Raw genomic sequence first — 16,314 nt, 5'->3', positions numbered from 1 at the left:
GCACAAGAAAATGAACTATAACACCAATAACATATTGATAACTCACCTGCAATGCGGAGATATCTCTCTCCAGCCCAGTCGGCGACACACAGACCCTCAGACTAGTGGGCAGAGTGTGCAGCCACTGGCGCAGGTTCAGAATATCCCTCCACTGCCCCTCCAAGTCTATTAACAACTTGCCACAGTTCTCAGCAGCTCGTTCTACTACGTCACTGCCGAGTCTTTCTGCTGACTCACACTCTTCTAGCGTCAGTCTAGCTCTACGCTGGTTCTTCTGGCATCTGGTTATTCCTGCTTGCACCTGCACTATTTTTTCTTTAAGCAGCATGCTTCGCTCCAACTCTTCCGCTATCTGGTCGTCTAGCATCCGGGATTGGGTCAGTAAAGTACCTAATCGATCGGACTCAGCAGTGGGAAGGAGACTCAAGCGGCCTAGCTCGTTCTGTATGCGGTCCATTCGGGCCGTGATGACTTGCAGACGCTCGATGTAAAGGTTGAGCTCGTCTTCGCTCTTGATCACCCCCTTCAGACTGTCCAGAACTGTTCGCAGTTCCAGGATCTCTTCTTCCAGAATGTTGAGTTTCTCTCCGGATGAAACGTCGCGGTCCGATATGTTCTGGATGGCGGAGTCATGCAGGTCCCCGATTTTGGAGGACAGTTCGCGCCATTGGTCTTCTATTTTGGAGAAGAATTGCCTTTGCACCATCTCGTCTGAAATGGGCAGTATCTCGAGCGCTTTCTCGAATTGGACTCCAGAGTCGTTCTTCAAATTATTGTGCACCTCGTGCTGCGCCTTCAGCTCCCAGAATCTACGGAGGTTTCCTGTAGTTGTGATGTTCTCCGGTGTGATAGTTTGCAGTTCTCTGTTAGCTGTCTTAATCCAGATTTCTATTCTGTCTATAAGAAGGTCGTAAGTGACCCAGTTTTCTTTGAAAGCTGTGAGTCTAGCCAGCCTGGAGTCGATGTCTTCTTGCAGTTTTAGCAACGTGTCCAGAGCTATGGAGCAATCTGTGCCTAGCCCATTACATACTATGAGATTTTGTAGCCCATCAGTGATCGACATTAGCCTTATTATTTTGGCGTGGTGGTGAGATACGTCAAGGCTGATAGACTGGTATAAATTGATGTATTGTTCGTGGTCTATGGATGTGACATTGGTGAGATCTGGTATCCTTTGATGGGCTACTCTCAACCACTGTTCTTCCTCCTTCATTCCTTGGTCTAGAGTGGTCCACCTCGAGGCAGCTAAAGTCATTTGCTGTGAGCGGCTCGCTGCTCGGTCAATAATGGTCGTGGCCCTGTCATGCAAGGATGTATGAAGCGCAGAGAATTTAGCCCTGGTTTCACTGTCCAAGTTATCTTCCAGAGATTCAAGAATAGCTCTGCAGTGACTTAAATTAATGAAGAACTTTCGGTGTTTCTGTATTTCTTCGTGAAGATGGTCGAGGTTGGATACAATGATTTTTCCGTCCAACAAAGCCTCGGCCACATCAGTGATCTGTCCGAAGTCCTGTAGAGTTTGCTCGTACTCTTCTGCCAACGCTGATAGCTGCAGTAATCTATCTCTTTCAGTGTTAATACTGTTCTCTATGTGTTTAGTGTCGTCGTCCGTTGTAAACAGAACTTCGGGACATTCTCTCTTAGGGTTAACTTCTACCAGATGCTTATATCTGCGGAACATTTTTGAGACATTATCTGAATTGTCTGCGTTCTTTGAATCTATTTTATCAAGTTTATCAAGTTTCTCTGAGGTTGTTAAGTCAGACATAATTATGGTATCTAGTGTTGTTTTAACTTGGTCTACAGATTGTTTTAGTTTATTTGCGTCGCTAAGGAATTTGCTCCATTCATTTTCAACGTCTTTTACTTTGTTTGAGCTTTGGCTGCTCAACGTATTAACAGCAGTCACTTGTCTATTCAAAGTCTCTATCAAGGTGATAATCTCTTCATTAACTTCAGTAATTTCAATTATTTCTTGCAAAGTTAAAATATATTCTTTGATGGCATTTATACGTTCAGTTTCTTGCGCGGAAGTTGAACCTTGGGTGGTTTCTCTCTGTATTTTATATTGAATTTCTTCCAACCATACTGAAATAGTTTCTATAATGACAATCACACTTCTCTCAACTGTCGTGACATCATTATTTTCAGCCGCATGCTTAAGTTCATCCATCTCATTGTTTATTAGAAGGTTGTAAGATTTTTCTACAGAGGGTTCAATCAAAGCAACTGCCAAAGCATCTTCAGATACTTTCTGTGGTTCAGCGACTGATAGGGTTCTCTTTTCCAGTGAATCAAGCAGTCTAGCCTTTTCAGATTTCCTGGGAATAAATGACTTTGAAGGGGATGGTGACTTAGACTTCGACCGTTGAACAACGTCAGAATAAGTGAGTCTATGTTGTGATCGGTCCTGTCGTGTTTGGCCAGAAATACCTTCATCGATAGAAGACACATCTTTGCTAGATAAATCTTCGCTAGTAGGAGTCGGAGTCGTTGACATAGATAGTTCAGTAGTAATAGGATCAGACAGGCTCTCTGGTGACAAAGCTTGTGTATCTGATCGTTTCTTATGTTTTCTCTTTTTCGGTCTTTGTCTGTCTCCCAATATTGAATGTTGTTCATTGCCTTGTCTTTCACTATCGAGGAAGTCATTGGTCGCTTCAGGGATAGTTATTTGTGCTCGCAAATGTACTTCATAAGGTTCGTCAGTTGAAGTAGATACAGAGTCTTCTGAAGGTTGGTATCTTGGTGAAGTTTGCTGCGTGCTATCGACCGTTATAACTTCACGTCTTACAATTTCCAGTTCTTTTGGTCTTGGTAATTCCGGAACGACCACTTCAGCAATTACCGGTTTTTCTTCAGCAACCGGTTTAACATCCACTTTCGGCTGTTCCTCTACTTCAGATTGGGTGTAAGAGCTGACTAAAGGTACTTCTGGAGTCTGAATACTCATTTCAGTATACTCTTTCTCTATGACGGGAGATGTACTAGTTTCTTGGTCTAAGATTTCTTGCTTGACTGTTTGGATGTCCGATTCCATTGTTTGTATGACGATTTCTGTCGATTTCTCACCTTGTTGGACCTTAGGCAACGGTGAAGTTTGCATTTCTCGGGATTCAGTGATAACTTCAGGTTTCGCCTGTTCTTCTTTAACAGGAACTTCTTCAGGCGATGAAGTTTGAGAGAACTTTTCTTCCGCGGCGCTTATTTCATGTGCTATTACTTGAGTGGTTGCTTCTAAAACATCTATTTTTGGCGGAGTTGGAGTTCTACTAGTCTGCATTTCCATATCTAATGTGGGAACCTTTTCTACTACAGTTGTAACTTCCTCAATAGTTTGGGTTTCAACTTCTTTGTCTTCAACTGGGGTAGTTTGTATTAAAATTTCACTGACAGGAGTTGGAGACGTCTGTAGTTCAAATTCTGCCGTGTCAGGTTTGACAATTTCTAACTTTTCCACAGTTGGTTTCTCAGGTTCCGGTGAGGTTTGAACTGAATATTCCTGCGTAGGTGTTTCTTCTACTACTGGGACCGTGTAGGTCACTGTGGTCATCACTTCTCTCTCAGTTTCAGGACTGCTCTGGACGCATTCCTCAACTATTTTTACTGTACTTATATCTGAAACTTCACTCATAGTGCGATATGAATCCGCCCTTGGTGAGTCCTGAATTATTTCACTGCCCATTTTTGGACTTTCTGGTTTGATTTCTTCGACTTCTGGTTCAATCTCGGGTTCTGCTTCTTCAGCTGGCGTCTTTTTCTTTCCCTTCTTTTTCCTTCCCTTGGTCTTTTCCTTTTCAGTCTCAATTTCCACAGGTGTACTCACGGACATACCGTCAGATTCTGCTGTTGTCATTTCTGGATATACCGTGGTCTCACTAACTTCTTGTGGTTTGCGCTTCCTCTTTTTCTTTGATTTATCTGGTGTAGCTGCTGGTCCTACTGATAGCTCAGCCTCATAGCCCAGTTCTTCAGCTGTTGCTTCTGATTCCACCAGGGAATCTGGCTCTACGGGTTCTGGTAATGGAGCTTCAGTTGGTTTAGGAGACTCGACTACAGGAGATGTTGGTAATTCTACATAATGGCTGAGCGAAGAGCTATCAGTTTCTCCAATGCTCTTATCAGTTTCAGTCAAAGTTTCAGAATCAACCGCATCACTTGTTGAATCTCCTTTACGCTTCTTTTTCTTTTTACTTCGTTTATGTTCTGGTTTTATTGATTCATCTGGTGTTATTTCTTTTTCTGGTGCTATTTCGATCTCAGGCTCAGCCTTTGGTTTTTCCTTAGTGACTTTGACTTGGGTAGGAAGGCTGAAATCGATGTCTTTTTTGACAATATGAGGTTCGCTCGTTTCTACGCCTTCAACCTTCAAATTCAATTGCACTGAAGGTTTCACATCAGTTTGCATGACATTTTCAGTTTTTGTGATTTTCATAGTAATATCTACAGATTGTTCGTTCTTCAGATCTAAATGATCATCCGTGTGTTGGCGTTCGGAATGTAACAGAAGATTGACGTCATACTTTTCAGGAGATGTTTGAATAGATACATTTGTTGGAATTTCTTCCGTAGCCATGTACGGTATTGCTTGTTTAGGTTGTTTTTCAGTTGTTTCGACTGTTTCTTTTTCCTGGATTTCAGCAGGTGACACAGACTTTTCCTTTACAGGTGAAAATGGTTTTTCAGTGATCGCCTCCACAATTTTTTCAGAAATATCGATCTGTTTTGTTGTTTTTAGAAGTTCATCAGTAACAGTGCTATGAATTGGGGTTTCAGGTTTTTTAGTGTTCTCTTCCTGACTAACAATATTGTCCGCTTGTACTGGTTTTACTTCAACAGTAGACTGGGCAGGTGGATATTCAGTAACAATCCTAGAAATATTCGTTTTAATGATTGTATGGATTTCTTTCTGATCTGGAGACGTTTGTGTTTCTTTTGGTAGCATATTTTCTGTGTCTTCAGAAACTTCAGTTCTCTTAGGTATTTCTGTTACATCAGGTTTTATGTCCTGTACGATTTTTCCTTCCTCAAGTAAGAAATCCCTAGTTAAATCAGCAATATTCGTCAAATTTGATGGTTTTGTTTCTAGCAGCTCTTGTTCAGTGAGATTTTCGGTCAATAGAGTTTCTTTCTCCTTTATTGGTTCTACTTGAGTGATTTCTACTGCTGTAGCTACTTCAGTATTTTCTGTTGTCAATGGTTTAACTGAATCTAGGTTTTCAGGCTCAGAAACTACTTTAGCTTCAATAACAGCTGGTTTTTCAGTTTCTTTTAACGGTTCCGGGTCATCTTGGCTTGGGGTCTTCTTACCCTTCTTTTTCTTGCGTTTACTCTTTTCGGGTACTGTTTCTGATTTTGGATCCGAGATTGCTATGTCTTTATCAATCTTTGTTGAATCTAAAGTGATATTTTTAGTTGTTTCAGTTACCTGAGCAGTTTCAGTTATTTCAGGTTCAACTGGTATAGGAGTTGTTTTAACTTTTGTTTCTTGTATTACTTCGGTAGTAGCTGCTTCAGTAACATCTTCAACTTTTTCAGTACTGTCTTGTCTTTCAGAAATATCTTCAGAAACGGAGCCTTTATTTTTGCGTTTTGGTTTCTTCTTTCTTGCTGGGGCATGTACGTCACTGTGCAAGCTTTCTTTTTCAATTAATTCTTTAGTTAAATCCAAAATATTGGTAGTATCTGTCTTTGTCGTTTCAACATCAACGTCTGTAGAGGGCGCTGTCAAGTCAATGGGCACTTCTGGTTTTGATATTTCTGTTTCTGATTTAGTTTCCTCTACTGGAGTTTTCTTACCCTTCTTCTTTTTCTTTTTGCTAGTTTTATCATGTTTGTCAAAATCTTCAGATACGCTAGATTCTGTCACTGTTTCACTATCTGTTGGCTTGACAGGTTCGTAAGTTTCTGAAGAAATATTGAATTCACTTTTTATTGGTTCAACAGATTTTATGTCAGTTTCTATGAACTTTTCAGTTACAGTATCATCAATCTTGTGAGGAATTATCACTGAAGCCTCAGGTTCTTTTGGTATATCCTTGATAACATGTGTTTCATGTCCAGCTTCAATGGGATCATCTGTTACATCGGTAAACTCAACTCGTGAAGGTATTTCATCTAATTTTAATGTCATCTGGGTTGTTATAGTAGATTCTGGAATCCTGTCGTCTTCGTCATCTTCTACTTCTTCAGTCACATACTGTTGTTTTCCATCAATGACTTGGATTCGTTTAATTACCTTAATTCTTTTCGTAGTCCCTCCATGTTCTTGAATCGTGTGAGTGATCGTAGGTTCTTCTTCAACTATTTGCACATCATCGGGTTCTTCTATAACTTCTTCTGTGATGTGTTCTTTGCCATCTACCACTGTTATAGTTTTAACTATCCTTCTTCTGACTTTAGTTATTTTTCTTGTAACTTTTTGTACGGTTGTAGACATGTTTGAGGTTGAAGTTTCCAAAGTAGAATGTAATACTCCTTCACTTACGAGATATGGTTCTTCGATCATTTGCGTTTGTGACGGTAAAGTTTGATACTCTGTAGTTATTTGATGTGCTTCTGGTGTAATATAAGGAATTTGACTCCCCTGAGATTCTTGTTTTTCCGTTCCAATTATATATGATTGGCTTTCCCTTTCCATGAATTCTGTAGTTAGTTTTGAAATATCTGGTTTTGGAGTAGACTTTTGTACAAATTCACTGATCACAGTAGGCTCAGTATCTTTCACTTCTGGAGTTCCCTTACGAGATCTTGGTGGTCTTTCGGGTTCTTTAGGTGCGCCCATTTCTTCTGTTTGTTCTTTAGGTGGAGTTTTATTTTTACGAGATTCTGTTACATATGATTCTTTATCTCCCAATGAATGTTCATGACTTGGTTCCGAAGGTTTGGTATCCTTAGGGCTACCCTTTCTTGACGAATCGTCTTTAGGTGGAGTTTTGTCCCTGGATGAGCCTTTTGATGTTGGTTCTTTGTCCTTTGGCGACTCCTGCTGATAATCATCTTTAGGTGATTCCGATTTTTCATTACCCTTATCTCTTGGAGAATCTTTACCTTCTGATTTCTTATCTTTCGACGGAGAATGTTCTTTATCATCAGGACCAGGCAAAGCCGGTTGAGGATCTTTATCGCGAGGATCTTCGATTTCTTCAAACTGAACACCTCCATTGTCTCTCACATTAATAGAAACTCGCGGGATTTGTTCTTCATAAACTTCGACATCATCAGGCTCCTCCACCACTTCTTCTGTTACATGTTCTTTGCCATCTATTATTACAACTTTTCTAATAATTCTCCTTCTTGTCCGGATTATTCGTTTAGTAACTTGTTGAACTACTGCCGTGACACTGGATGATGAGGTCTGAATCTGAGGCATTTCACCTCTGGCTAATTGCAATATATCCTCTGGTTTCATTGAGTCCTCCATCGTGACAACCATATCTGGTCTAGACGTGAATTCTTGGATTGTAACTTCTCCGCCAGGTAAATGTGAGATGACCTGACCTCCATAGGTTTGGTATTGCGTGTGTTCTATTCCGCCATTGTCTAAAACATTCGCTGTTGCACTTTGATCACCCTGTAGAACAATTTGGGAGAAGTGGTCTTGAGAACCTCCATCGGATGACAAGATTTGTCGGGTATGAGTTTGTGTTTGCAATGTTTGTCCTCTTGTGACTAAAGTTCTGCGTACTTTCCTCACAATAATTCGTTTCGTGCCGTCTGCGTCCACCACTACTTCAGTGGTAGTCTCGTCTGGCTCCACCATAACTGTTTCGAAAGATTGTGGTAAACTATGTGTGATGTTCAGTTGTGTGTCTTTGCGTATATTGTCATCTCTGTAATCAGCATCGACCAACAACGATTGTTCGTCAGTTCTATGTTCTCTCATTACGGGTCGGCTCGCAATTTCAATAGTTTCATGTCCCTCTGAAATTGTTTGCTTTATTTGGATATTTTCAAGGATATCTCTGTCAATATTTTCTGGTTCTCCAGTTTGTACTTCAACTTCTTTAGGTGGAGCACATGTTATAGAGACATCATGTGTTGATATTACTTCTGGTTGACAGATAACAGATTTATCAGCAACTGAAATTTCCGATATCAAACTCTTTCCAGTCTGAGTTTCAATGGTCGCTGATGGTTTGACCTCTTTTTCGATTACAACAATCTTTTCAGCCTTAGCTTCTTTTTCTGATGGTTCTTTCTCAACCTTTGTTTCTTGTGGGCTGATCTCTTTTACTGATGTTTCCTTTTCTACGACCTTCTCTACCACTACTTCTTGCCTTGGGGTCACAACTTCCTCTGGCATAGAAGTGGAATCAATCGTCCTGTCTGTCTGCACATCTTCTTCGACAGCTTCAGGTACAAACTTAATCTGAAGCAGGACCTGTCTTAACCTTTCTATTTCTACAATGACTAGATTCCTTGTTTCAATCAATGATTTCTGCATCTTACCTAACTTCTCTTTTAAAGACTGACTAGACTTATCTTCACTTATCACAGTTATAGATTGGAGAATAATTTCGTACTCTTCATATTCTCTTATATATCTTTCATAGATTTCTATATATTTAATAATATCCTCTTCGGTGAGGACATCAGTTTGCGTTGTTGTAAGTTTCAGCTCCTTGTCTATTGATTCAAGCCATTCATCAAGCTTGTTGAGTTTCTCCTTTTGTTCCTCAATTTCTTTTTGTTGCTGTGCCATATGTTGTTTGGCATCCTGAAAAGAGTAAATTTTCCTGTTAATAACATGTACTAAGTATATTTTTTTATAGGCTATATAATATAATGGCAAATTACTTAGACGATAAACAATACATCTGAATAGATATTGGGAGCACGAAAGAAGAATGCTACATACTAACTAATTATTTTATAGGTCACTTTGGCCTTGTCATCTACCACACTAGTTACCGATGACTTTCTCATTACCTCCAATGTATCTGCAGAGTGTTGCAGAATCTATCGCAAATTTTCAAAAGCTACACCAAAATTTGTTCACAAATACCCCCCCAAACCACCTGCTTCCTCCTACACCATTTCTCCTACCCTCTCACCTGTATGCTCCTGACCCCGTCCCTGGCCTGCTGCAGCAGCCTGGCGACCCTGGTCCTCACGGCGGCCAGGTCCCGGGCCAGCGCCTGCGCCTCGGGCTCCTCCTGATGCTGCATCAGCCGCGAGTCCAGCTCCGCCGCCGCGGTGGCACACGCCTCGAGGACTGATATGCCGTCCTGGAAGGGTGATTGGAAGGTTTGACTGGTTGGTTTTTTGAAGCGGCTAATTGTTTGTTCGTTTACTTAAGTTCATATTGGAAACGTAAATACTCGTAGTAGAAGCCTGATAGTGTAGGTACCTATTAAAATTTGAGTTTCTTTTTCGTTAAGTGAATTTGCCTATAGATGTAAGTTTTTACCTACCTAATCTATTGAAAATGAAATTAGCTGCATGGTATTTATAGTGTTTACTGAAAGAAACACACAAACACTTGACAACTTACTGTTGATGTTGCTATGTGGCGCGTTAGATATTCGACTTAGTAGAATTACACTAATAGGACTTAATAATTAGAGCTATAGATACACCGTGTCGTTATGCATTCATAGTTAATAGCAATACTAATTCATGTGATGACTGAATTATCCTGAACACTGACGTAGTTTATTTGAAATGAAGTTACCCCTGTGAATATTGCAGTGTGAAATATTCAGGCATGATAACATGTCCATAACTAGGCTCTATATCATCATGCAATTATAGGAACTAAGCTTAAATTGTGTAATTAACATTAACAAAGTGTCACCAAACAATGCATCATTAAAGTGACTCCTTCTGGACTATGATAGGATTAAAATAAACCTTACGACACTGTCTTACGATTTGGAGCTATTTGTCAAATTAAGTACTAAAAATAATGATGTCATCATGGATTCTAATAAGAGAATGCTATACGAGTATCAATTAAACATTTCAGTACCGACTACCAATTTATAAAATGAAATAATTTTTTTATAATTTTAAGCTCAATAACTTTCGTAAGTACATAAATATTCAATAAGATCTAGGTGGGCATTTTAATGCTGACTGCATGTTTATGATGCCAGTTTAAAGAGCTTTACAGTTGAGCACCTATAGCTTTGATTTGTTTTGTTTACCGGAAAGTAATAATTTTTACGATGCCTGGAGTATATTTTATGGGCCATAATTCATTAATATTAAAAATACTTGTTAGTATTTTGCAATTACGATAAATAGCCAATAACTTAAAATACTTTTTCAGAGAAATGTAAAACTATTCACTAAATTCTCGACATCGGAACCAAGAGGGCCGATGTCCACTTTTTGCGAAAATCACTTTTTAAGAGATCTTTTATCAGTTTTTTGTCCTCTTTCTTTTAGTCTAACTCACATATCTCTATCTCTTTTCATTCAAAAGTTCAATTTCTTAAAAGTGGTCGCATATCCACAGTACACTGGAACCATACAGACTGTTTATAATTTCAGACGTTATGGCTGTACAAATATGAAAATAATGTTATTTTTTACGGTCGGTTGTAAACAACAGTCCAGAAGTACTTGCAAATAGTTGATCTCATATCAATAACGTACCCTTTTGTCCAAATAAATATCACTTCTATGCGGTCACATTTTCACATCAGACCTTATGGTTCGAAACATATTCAGTTAAGTTCATAAAACCCCGAATTAAAAAGAGACAGCACTAGTTTTTTCACAGAGTATGAGCGAGACAAAGCATAATGCCATCAAAAACATAACTTGGAAAAGCCTCGCAACCGTAAAAAAATTGTGCGTTTCACGTACTTAATACCAAGTAAGTTTATTTTATCAGTTTCTACTAAAGGGATCTCCTATTTTAAGTTATAAGCAAAAATCTTGTAAGTCTTAAATGGTTAGATTGACTTGAAAATCGCATAAAAACACTATATACCTCACAACTAATACATAATTATGAGTTTATTAAATCACATTGCTTAGTGCGATTGCCAAGTCAATCTGGTAGCTAGGTGGAAAATCTCTTCACCTACCTACCTGATTGACTTACTTTAAGTAATAAGCCCACCGATTTTACTTATCCTTGTTGTGAGATATATAGAATTCATATCTTATCTATTCGTTTGGGACATACAAGATTTTTATATTTAAATGGTCCCTACGGTACGATACTTTCAAAAAAGCCGTACGTTTCTGAGGTCTTGGGATACCTAAACATGCAGATAGGAAGGAGACAGGATAAATAATAAAGTTGCAATTTCCTTTTTCAAAATAGGCGGCAAAGGAAGGAGAAGTGTTCACAATTTTTATCTTTAAGGTTCGTCTGTCTGGCTGGTGAAGTAACTACGAATTCTACAAGCGAGTGAATTTTATTCTTCAGGGATTCACTCCTTGCCCGGGCCTTCAGCTCCTCAGCCTTCCGGGTGCCTATTCAGTCATGCGGCCGCTTAATTCTTAGGACGCCGGCTTAGCTCCCGATGAATGTTGTCCGGTTCGGTGGATAGACTCAGGGAGCCGATTCGTCGGCTGGTGCCAACAGTAGGAGCTCGCAAGGATAGGGTCTGCCTTTGTGAGGCCGGACATAGGTGGGCTGAGGTAGTGAAGATGTTTGTGCGGCCTATTCCAGGCGGGATCTTACATGATACGCGGCAGACGGATCACAAACTCCTCTACCGACTTGATCTTGTGGTCGCGGGTGATGACGTCAATTCTAACGTACCATTCAGCCCCGACGATAGTCCTCAGAGTCAGGTTTTGCTGTACCTGGAGCCTCTTGCAGTTGGTCGTCGAGCATAGTAAGTACGCCGGAGCGGCGTAGTTAATACAGAAACGCATGTATGTTTTAAAGATCCCCAGCTTCGTGCGCAGAAGGAGTCGGGAAGCCAACATGGGACAGAGCATAGCCCATTCGGCCTTCGTCTGGTAGACTGTGTTGACCGCTTGCACACTCATGGTGAGCGTGCGCTCAATCGTCACCCTCATGTATACTTGACTGAGTTGATTGACTGAGGATCATCAGACGACGAAATTACTTCGGGGTTGCAGCTTCTTAGCCGGCGTGCAGGTGCGGCTGGACAACATCGCAGTGCCCACGTTGACCACCATGCACCACTTTTCCAGCCATTCCGGCAGGTGATTCATTTTTTGATACGGCCAGGTTTGCCTTCTGAGATGAGACGAACTACACACTTTTAGCCAATAAAACCACGTCGTCTCCACACTTGCTCGCCGTCTGTTTAGGCCACGTAGAGTCAGGCAGCTGCTCTGAGGAACTCTAGATCTTGCGCAGGGTGGAGTCGGCGTCCTAGACTAAAACGTAGAAACAGCGTTCGTCCACGAATGAAGCCGCTGTCTGCACAATTGCCAGCGACGTGGTCGTCTGAGACAACTTGTACAGCAGTTCCGCATGCCACACACGATCGAACGAATGTGTTCGGCCCTTGTAGCGTTCAAAGCCATAAGATGCAGGAAGCGCTCAAGCTGCAGCGTTGTGGACTACTGTGGAAACCAAACTGCTCCGCACGATAGCGTGATGGAACGATAGCTTCGCGGGTATCGGCAGTCCTTTCTGGTTATCGGTAGGATGATTATTTTCCTCAGTTTCCAGTCCAGTTAGTCCGGGGAAATGTTCTAGGCCTTTACTAATGAATTTACAACAGCTTGTCGATAAAAGCGTATTTTTTCTAAAGATTTCCTAGTGCAGTACGGTCATAAATATAACTAATTAATGCTGGCAATGATGCTACCTATTGCCCGTTTTCTTTTGGACCACGACTTACAGGGCCACCATTTGTTTTTGTCGTTTTATTCTTTATACATACCTGTTTTACAATTTCTATTTTTTAAATAAAACCTTCAAACATTTCTAATTTCAGAACGAAAGAGTCGTATATAACACACATTTGGGTCTTTTGTTTAATTTTCTTGAATATAATAAATAATTTCAGAGCCAAAGAGTCGCATATTACACAAAATTTGGCCATTTGTTTCATTTTCTTGAGTATAATTTTATTTCAATTCGAACCAAATAGTTATAAATAAAGGTATACCGTAGTTATTTTTTATTTTTTAGAGCCATTGAATCTTATGTAGACATATGCAAGCCAAAATACAACTTAAATACTATTTTCCCCGAACCATACAGTCTGTTGTTATAATAGGTATAGGGATTTTTTTAAAGTGATGTTCTATTTTCTTGAACCAAAAGGTCCGATGTTAACAACGGCTTTGATTTTTAGTCTAGTGTTTTTAAAATCTATACAGCCGTAAGGTCTTTTATTGACGTGAGCCTTTAAGTTACTATTAACAGTCGAAAAATGGGGCTGATATCCATACTCAAAGACACAAAACTTGATTTTGTCGCTAATATAGCATAGGAATTGTTTTAAAATGAAACGCTTTTGTATTTTCATTAACTAGCCGAGCGAAATAATGTATTTGGACTCCAAAACAAACATCTGTATTTGTTTTATACTGATTTAAAAGTTTATTTTAGCTCTACTGAAAAGTTCCAAAAATGGACATCGGCCCTCTTGGTTCTGATGTCGAGAATTGTAACTCGGATATGAACTTTACAATAGGTACTTATGTTTTAAATTTATATCGTAAACTATTAAGTATTTAATTTATATATCAATATTTTTAACAATTAATAAGGATTGTTACCTGTTCAATAGCAACACCGACAGAACAAAACAACACGAAAACAAATGCTGCACTAAAAATGCACAAGAATCGATGCACGAAAATCGATAACTAAATCGTTGCAGCTCCCGATCCCACGAATCCCTGTGTCCCACTGAGCGATGCCAAGCGTCGGTTATTCTTGCTATGTGTCGTAACGCCGACACTGCCTCACACTGTCATCGTGCTATGGCCACGTCTGACTGCCTGAGTTGGCCCTTCGGTTTCGGATAAAAGCTAGACTAGTAGGTATGAAAATATTGAAAAAATCACTTATAGTTTTGCCCATCAAAGAGCTTATTACTGGCAAATCTAATACGTACAGTTCTCCCATATTAATAATGCGCATGCAAATCTTCGCAAACTGTCGTATTCCCGGAAACACCCGAATCATTGAATCGTAAGAGCCTTAAACAATTTTGATCCTTGTTCGAAAGAAATAGTAGTCAATATCATGTGACACATAATCGAAAACAATTTGGGCGGTCGGTGGCTGTCACCGATCAGTCAAGGGTCTCAAGGTCAAGATCATTATTACTTTTGTGGAATTATAAAGAGCTGCAATTACACATTGTTCTTGTTATTTTTTTCAAATGTGAATTTAATTTCAACTTTAATTAATTTTGACGATGCCATATTATGAGGCACATTTAAGAATAAAATATACGTCACATTGATAGACTTCAATTTGCCAATAAAGCCACACCCAAAAGACCAAGTTTGTAATTGTAATATTATTGATGTGAAATTATCAGTGCTGTAAATACTTTTGAACTAAGATTTAATTTTTTTTATGTAAACCTGTGTTTGAAATCCATTTCTCCTTATAATATAAACCTTGTGTTATTCAAACCTTCTTTCATCCATCTTTACATCAGCTTTCAGTAAGACACTTGAAAAGTACCTACTGTAACATTTTCGAAGTAAATTTTAATATTATGGAATATTATGAATTATCGAATCAAATTTCGTTACTGATAAATCAATTATCTCTTTTAGCACTAACTAATTCTACTTAAATTTCATGAAGAAAATGCACTTAACCACTCTAAATACATAATAGTTTTCTAACGCTCGGGAATACGACCGTTGCCGAACAATGACGAAGATTTCTATGTGCATTATCAATTTTGGGGAACTGTAAAAACGTTTGTAAAAATGAAAATATTCGGAATAAATATTTATATGCCTAGGTATGCAATAACTATAGATACTTATTTTAAATTTACAAGGTCCACTGCTATAGTCTTATCAGAACAGCACTAAAGCATAACATCATCGATTACAATATTGTACCGAAAGCATTTTAGGATAAGTCATTGTCAAGGCTGACTAAACAAAACATCATTGATAAACATAACTATGATGTAAGTATTGTTTTTGAACTCTACTGTGTTTGGTTAATACACGTACTGCAGTCTACGCTAATTATATTTGTTATTGTTAAATTTAATACTTATAAAAAAAAACCCTTAATAGTTACATATAATATTTCTGTGGTGGGTCATTTTTTTTCCCAATCATAGAGAATAGTATTGGTAAACAAAAGAAGCTGTGATAAAATGGTTCTACAATCTATCGAGTAGTAAGTAGGACTTGGAATCACAGTTAATTTGAAAATAATAAAATAGAGAAGGTTCCTTTAAAAGCAAGCAAGAATTTAACATAAATATGATAAAATAATTTAAATGCGAATTTTAGGTCAGGAAAAATCTAAAAAAACTCCTGACACAGTGCTGCCATCTAGGCCGATATTTATAAAAAGTTACTTTTGAATAGTTACCCCTTTACCTCAAAGAAATCATAATATCGGTTTTATAGGAACCTCCTCAAACGGCTATTTACAGAAACTCACCCGAAGCCCCTGCTCCATAGTGTCCAAGCTCTCATCGGGCAGGTCAGAAAGGCGGGCTTGCACCGTGCGAATGTCTTCCAGCAGACCTTCTAGATCGTTAGACAAGTCATCCTGAGAATACACACGGATATTAGAGACACACCGGTTGGACTGCGGCGCGGGGAACAAACTTTTGGACTTGGAGAACATAAACCGTGGATGACATAATGTTGACTAATAAATACATTTAAAATGGCCTAACGGCTAAGGCTCAAAAGGCAAAATCCGTAAGCTAATGCCTAAGCATATTTAAGTATACTTATAAAGATTTTTAAAGTTCAAATTTTTCAGCATCTTGTAAAATAATTGTAATGAAATAAATATAATAACAAACTGTAAGTACAATAAAGTTTGTATTATATCTTTAACTAATAAAAAACACCTTCAGAGGGATTTTTGCTATCAGATTCTATTTTTGCTTCTATGTTTTCCCATAGGTAGATAGCTTGATTTTATAGCTGCAAACTGTATTATTTACTTCATAATTCTTTCAGGAAGATCAGTATTTTCTTTAAGATTTTATCAGTAACTCTGACTTCCTTCGCATGTAGTTTCAATAAAATAAACTAAAGTGTTCCAAATTCCATGACAGCAATGCACAGCATAGGTAGCTACTAAAAGCTGGAAATAGTTTGCCGTCATTAGGCCAAATTTAAGTTTTAAGAGGAACGAACTTTGAAATTCATAACTCGAGACCTAATTGGCTGATTGCCAACACTATGTCATTG

At 38.8% G+C, this 16,314-nt stretch overlaps 1 protein-coding gene across 1 annotated transcript in view; it reads right to left on the bottom strand.

Annotated features, from left to right (window-relative positions):
• The window catches only part of LOC105389538 (muscle-specific protein 300 kDa), a 142,786-nt gene that overhangs the window by 23,787 nt on the left and 102,685 nt on the right, over positions 1-16,314 (bottom strand). The window contains exons 41-43 of the mRNA XM_048624342.1: positions 15,548-15,658; positions 9,057-9,230; positions 47-8,719 (exon numbers count right to left, since the gene is read on the bottom strand). Of these exons, the coding sequence (XP_048480299.1) occupies positions 47-8,719; positions 9,057-9,230; positions 15,548-15,658 (8,958 nt within the window). The remainder of the gene's footprint in view (positions 1-46; positions 8,720-9,056; positions 9,231-15,547; positions 15,659-16,314) is intronic.

Source organism: Plutella xylostella, chromosome 12 (assembly GCF_932276165.1).
Source record: "Plutella xylostella chromosome 12, ilPluXylo3.1, whole genome shotgun sequence".
In the NCBI taxonomy this organism is placed as follows: Eukaryota; Metazoa; Arthropoda; class Insecta; order Lepidoptera; family Plutellidae; genus Plutella; species Plutella xylostella.
This window is presented reverse-complemented; position numbering and strand designations above follow the sequence as displayed.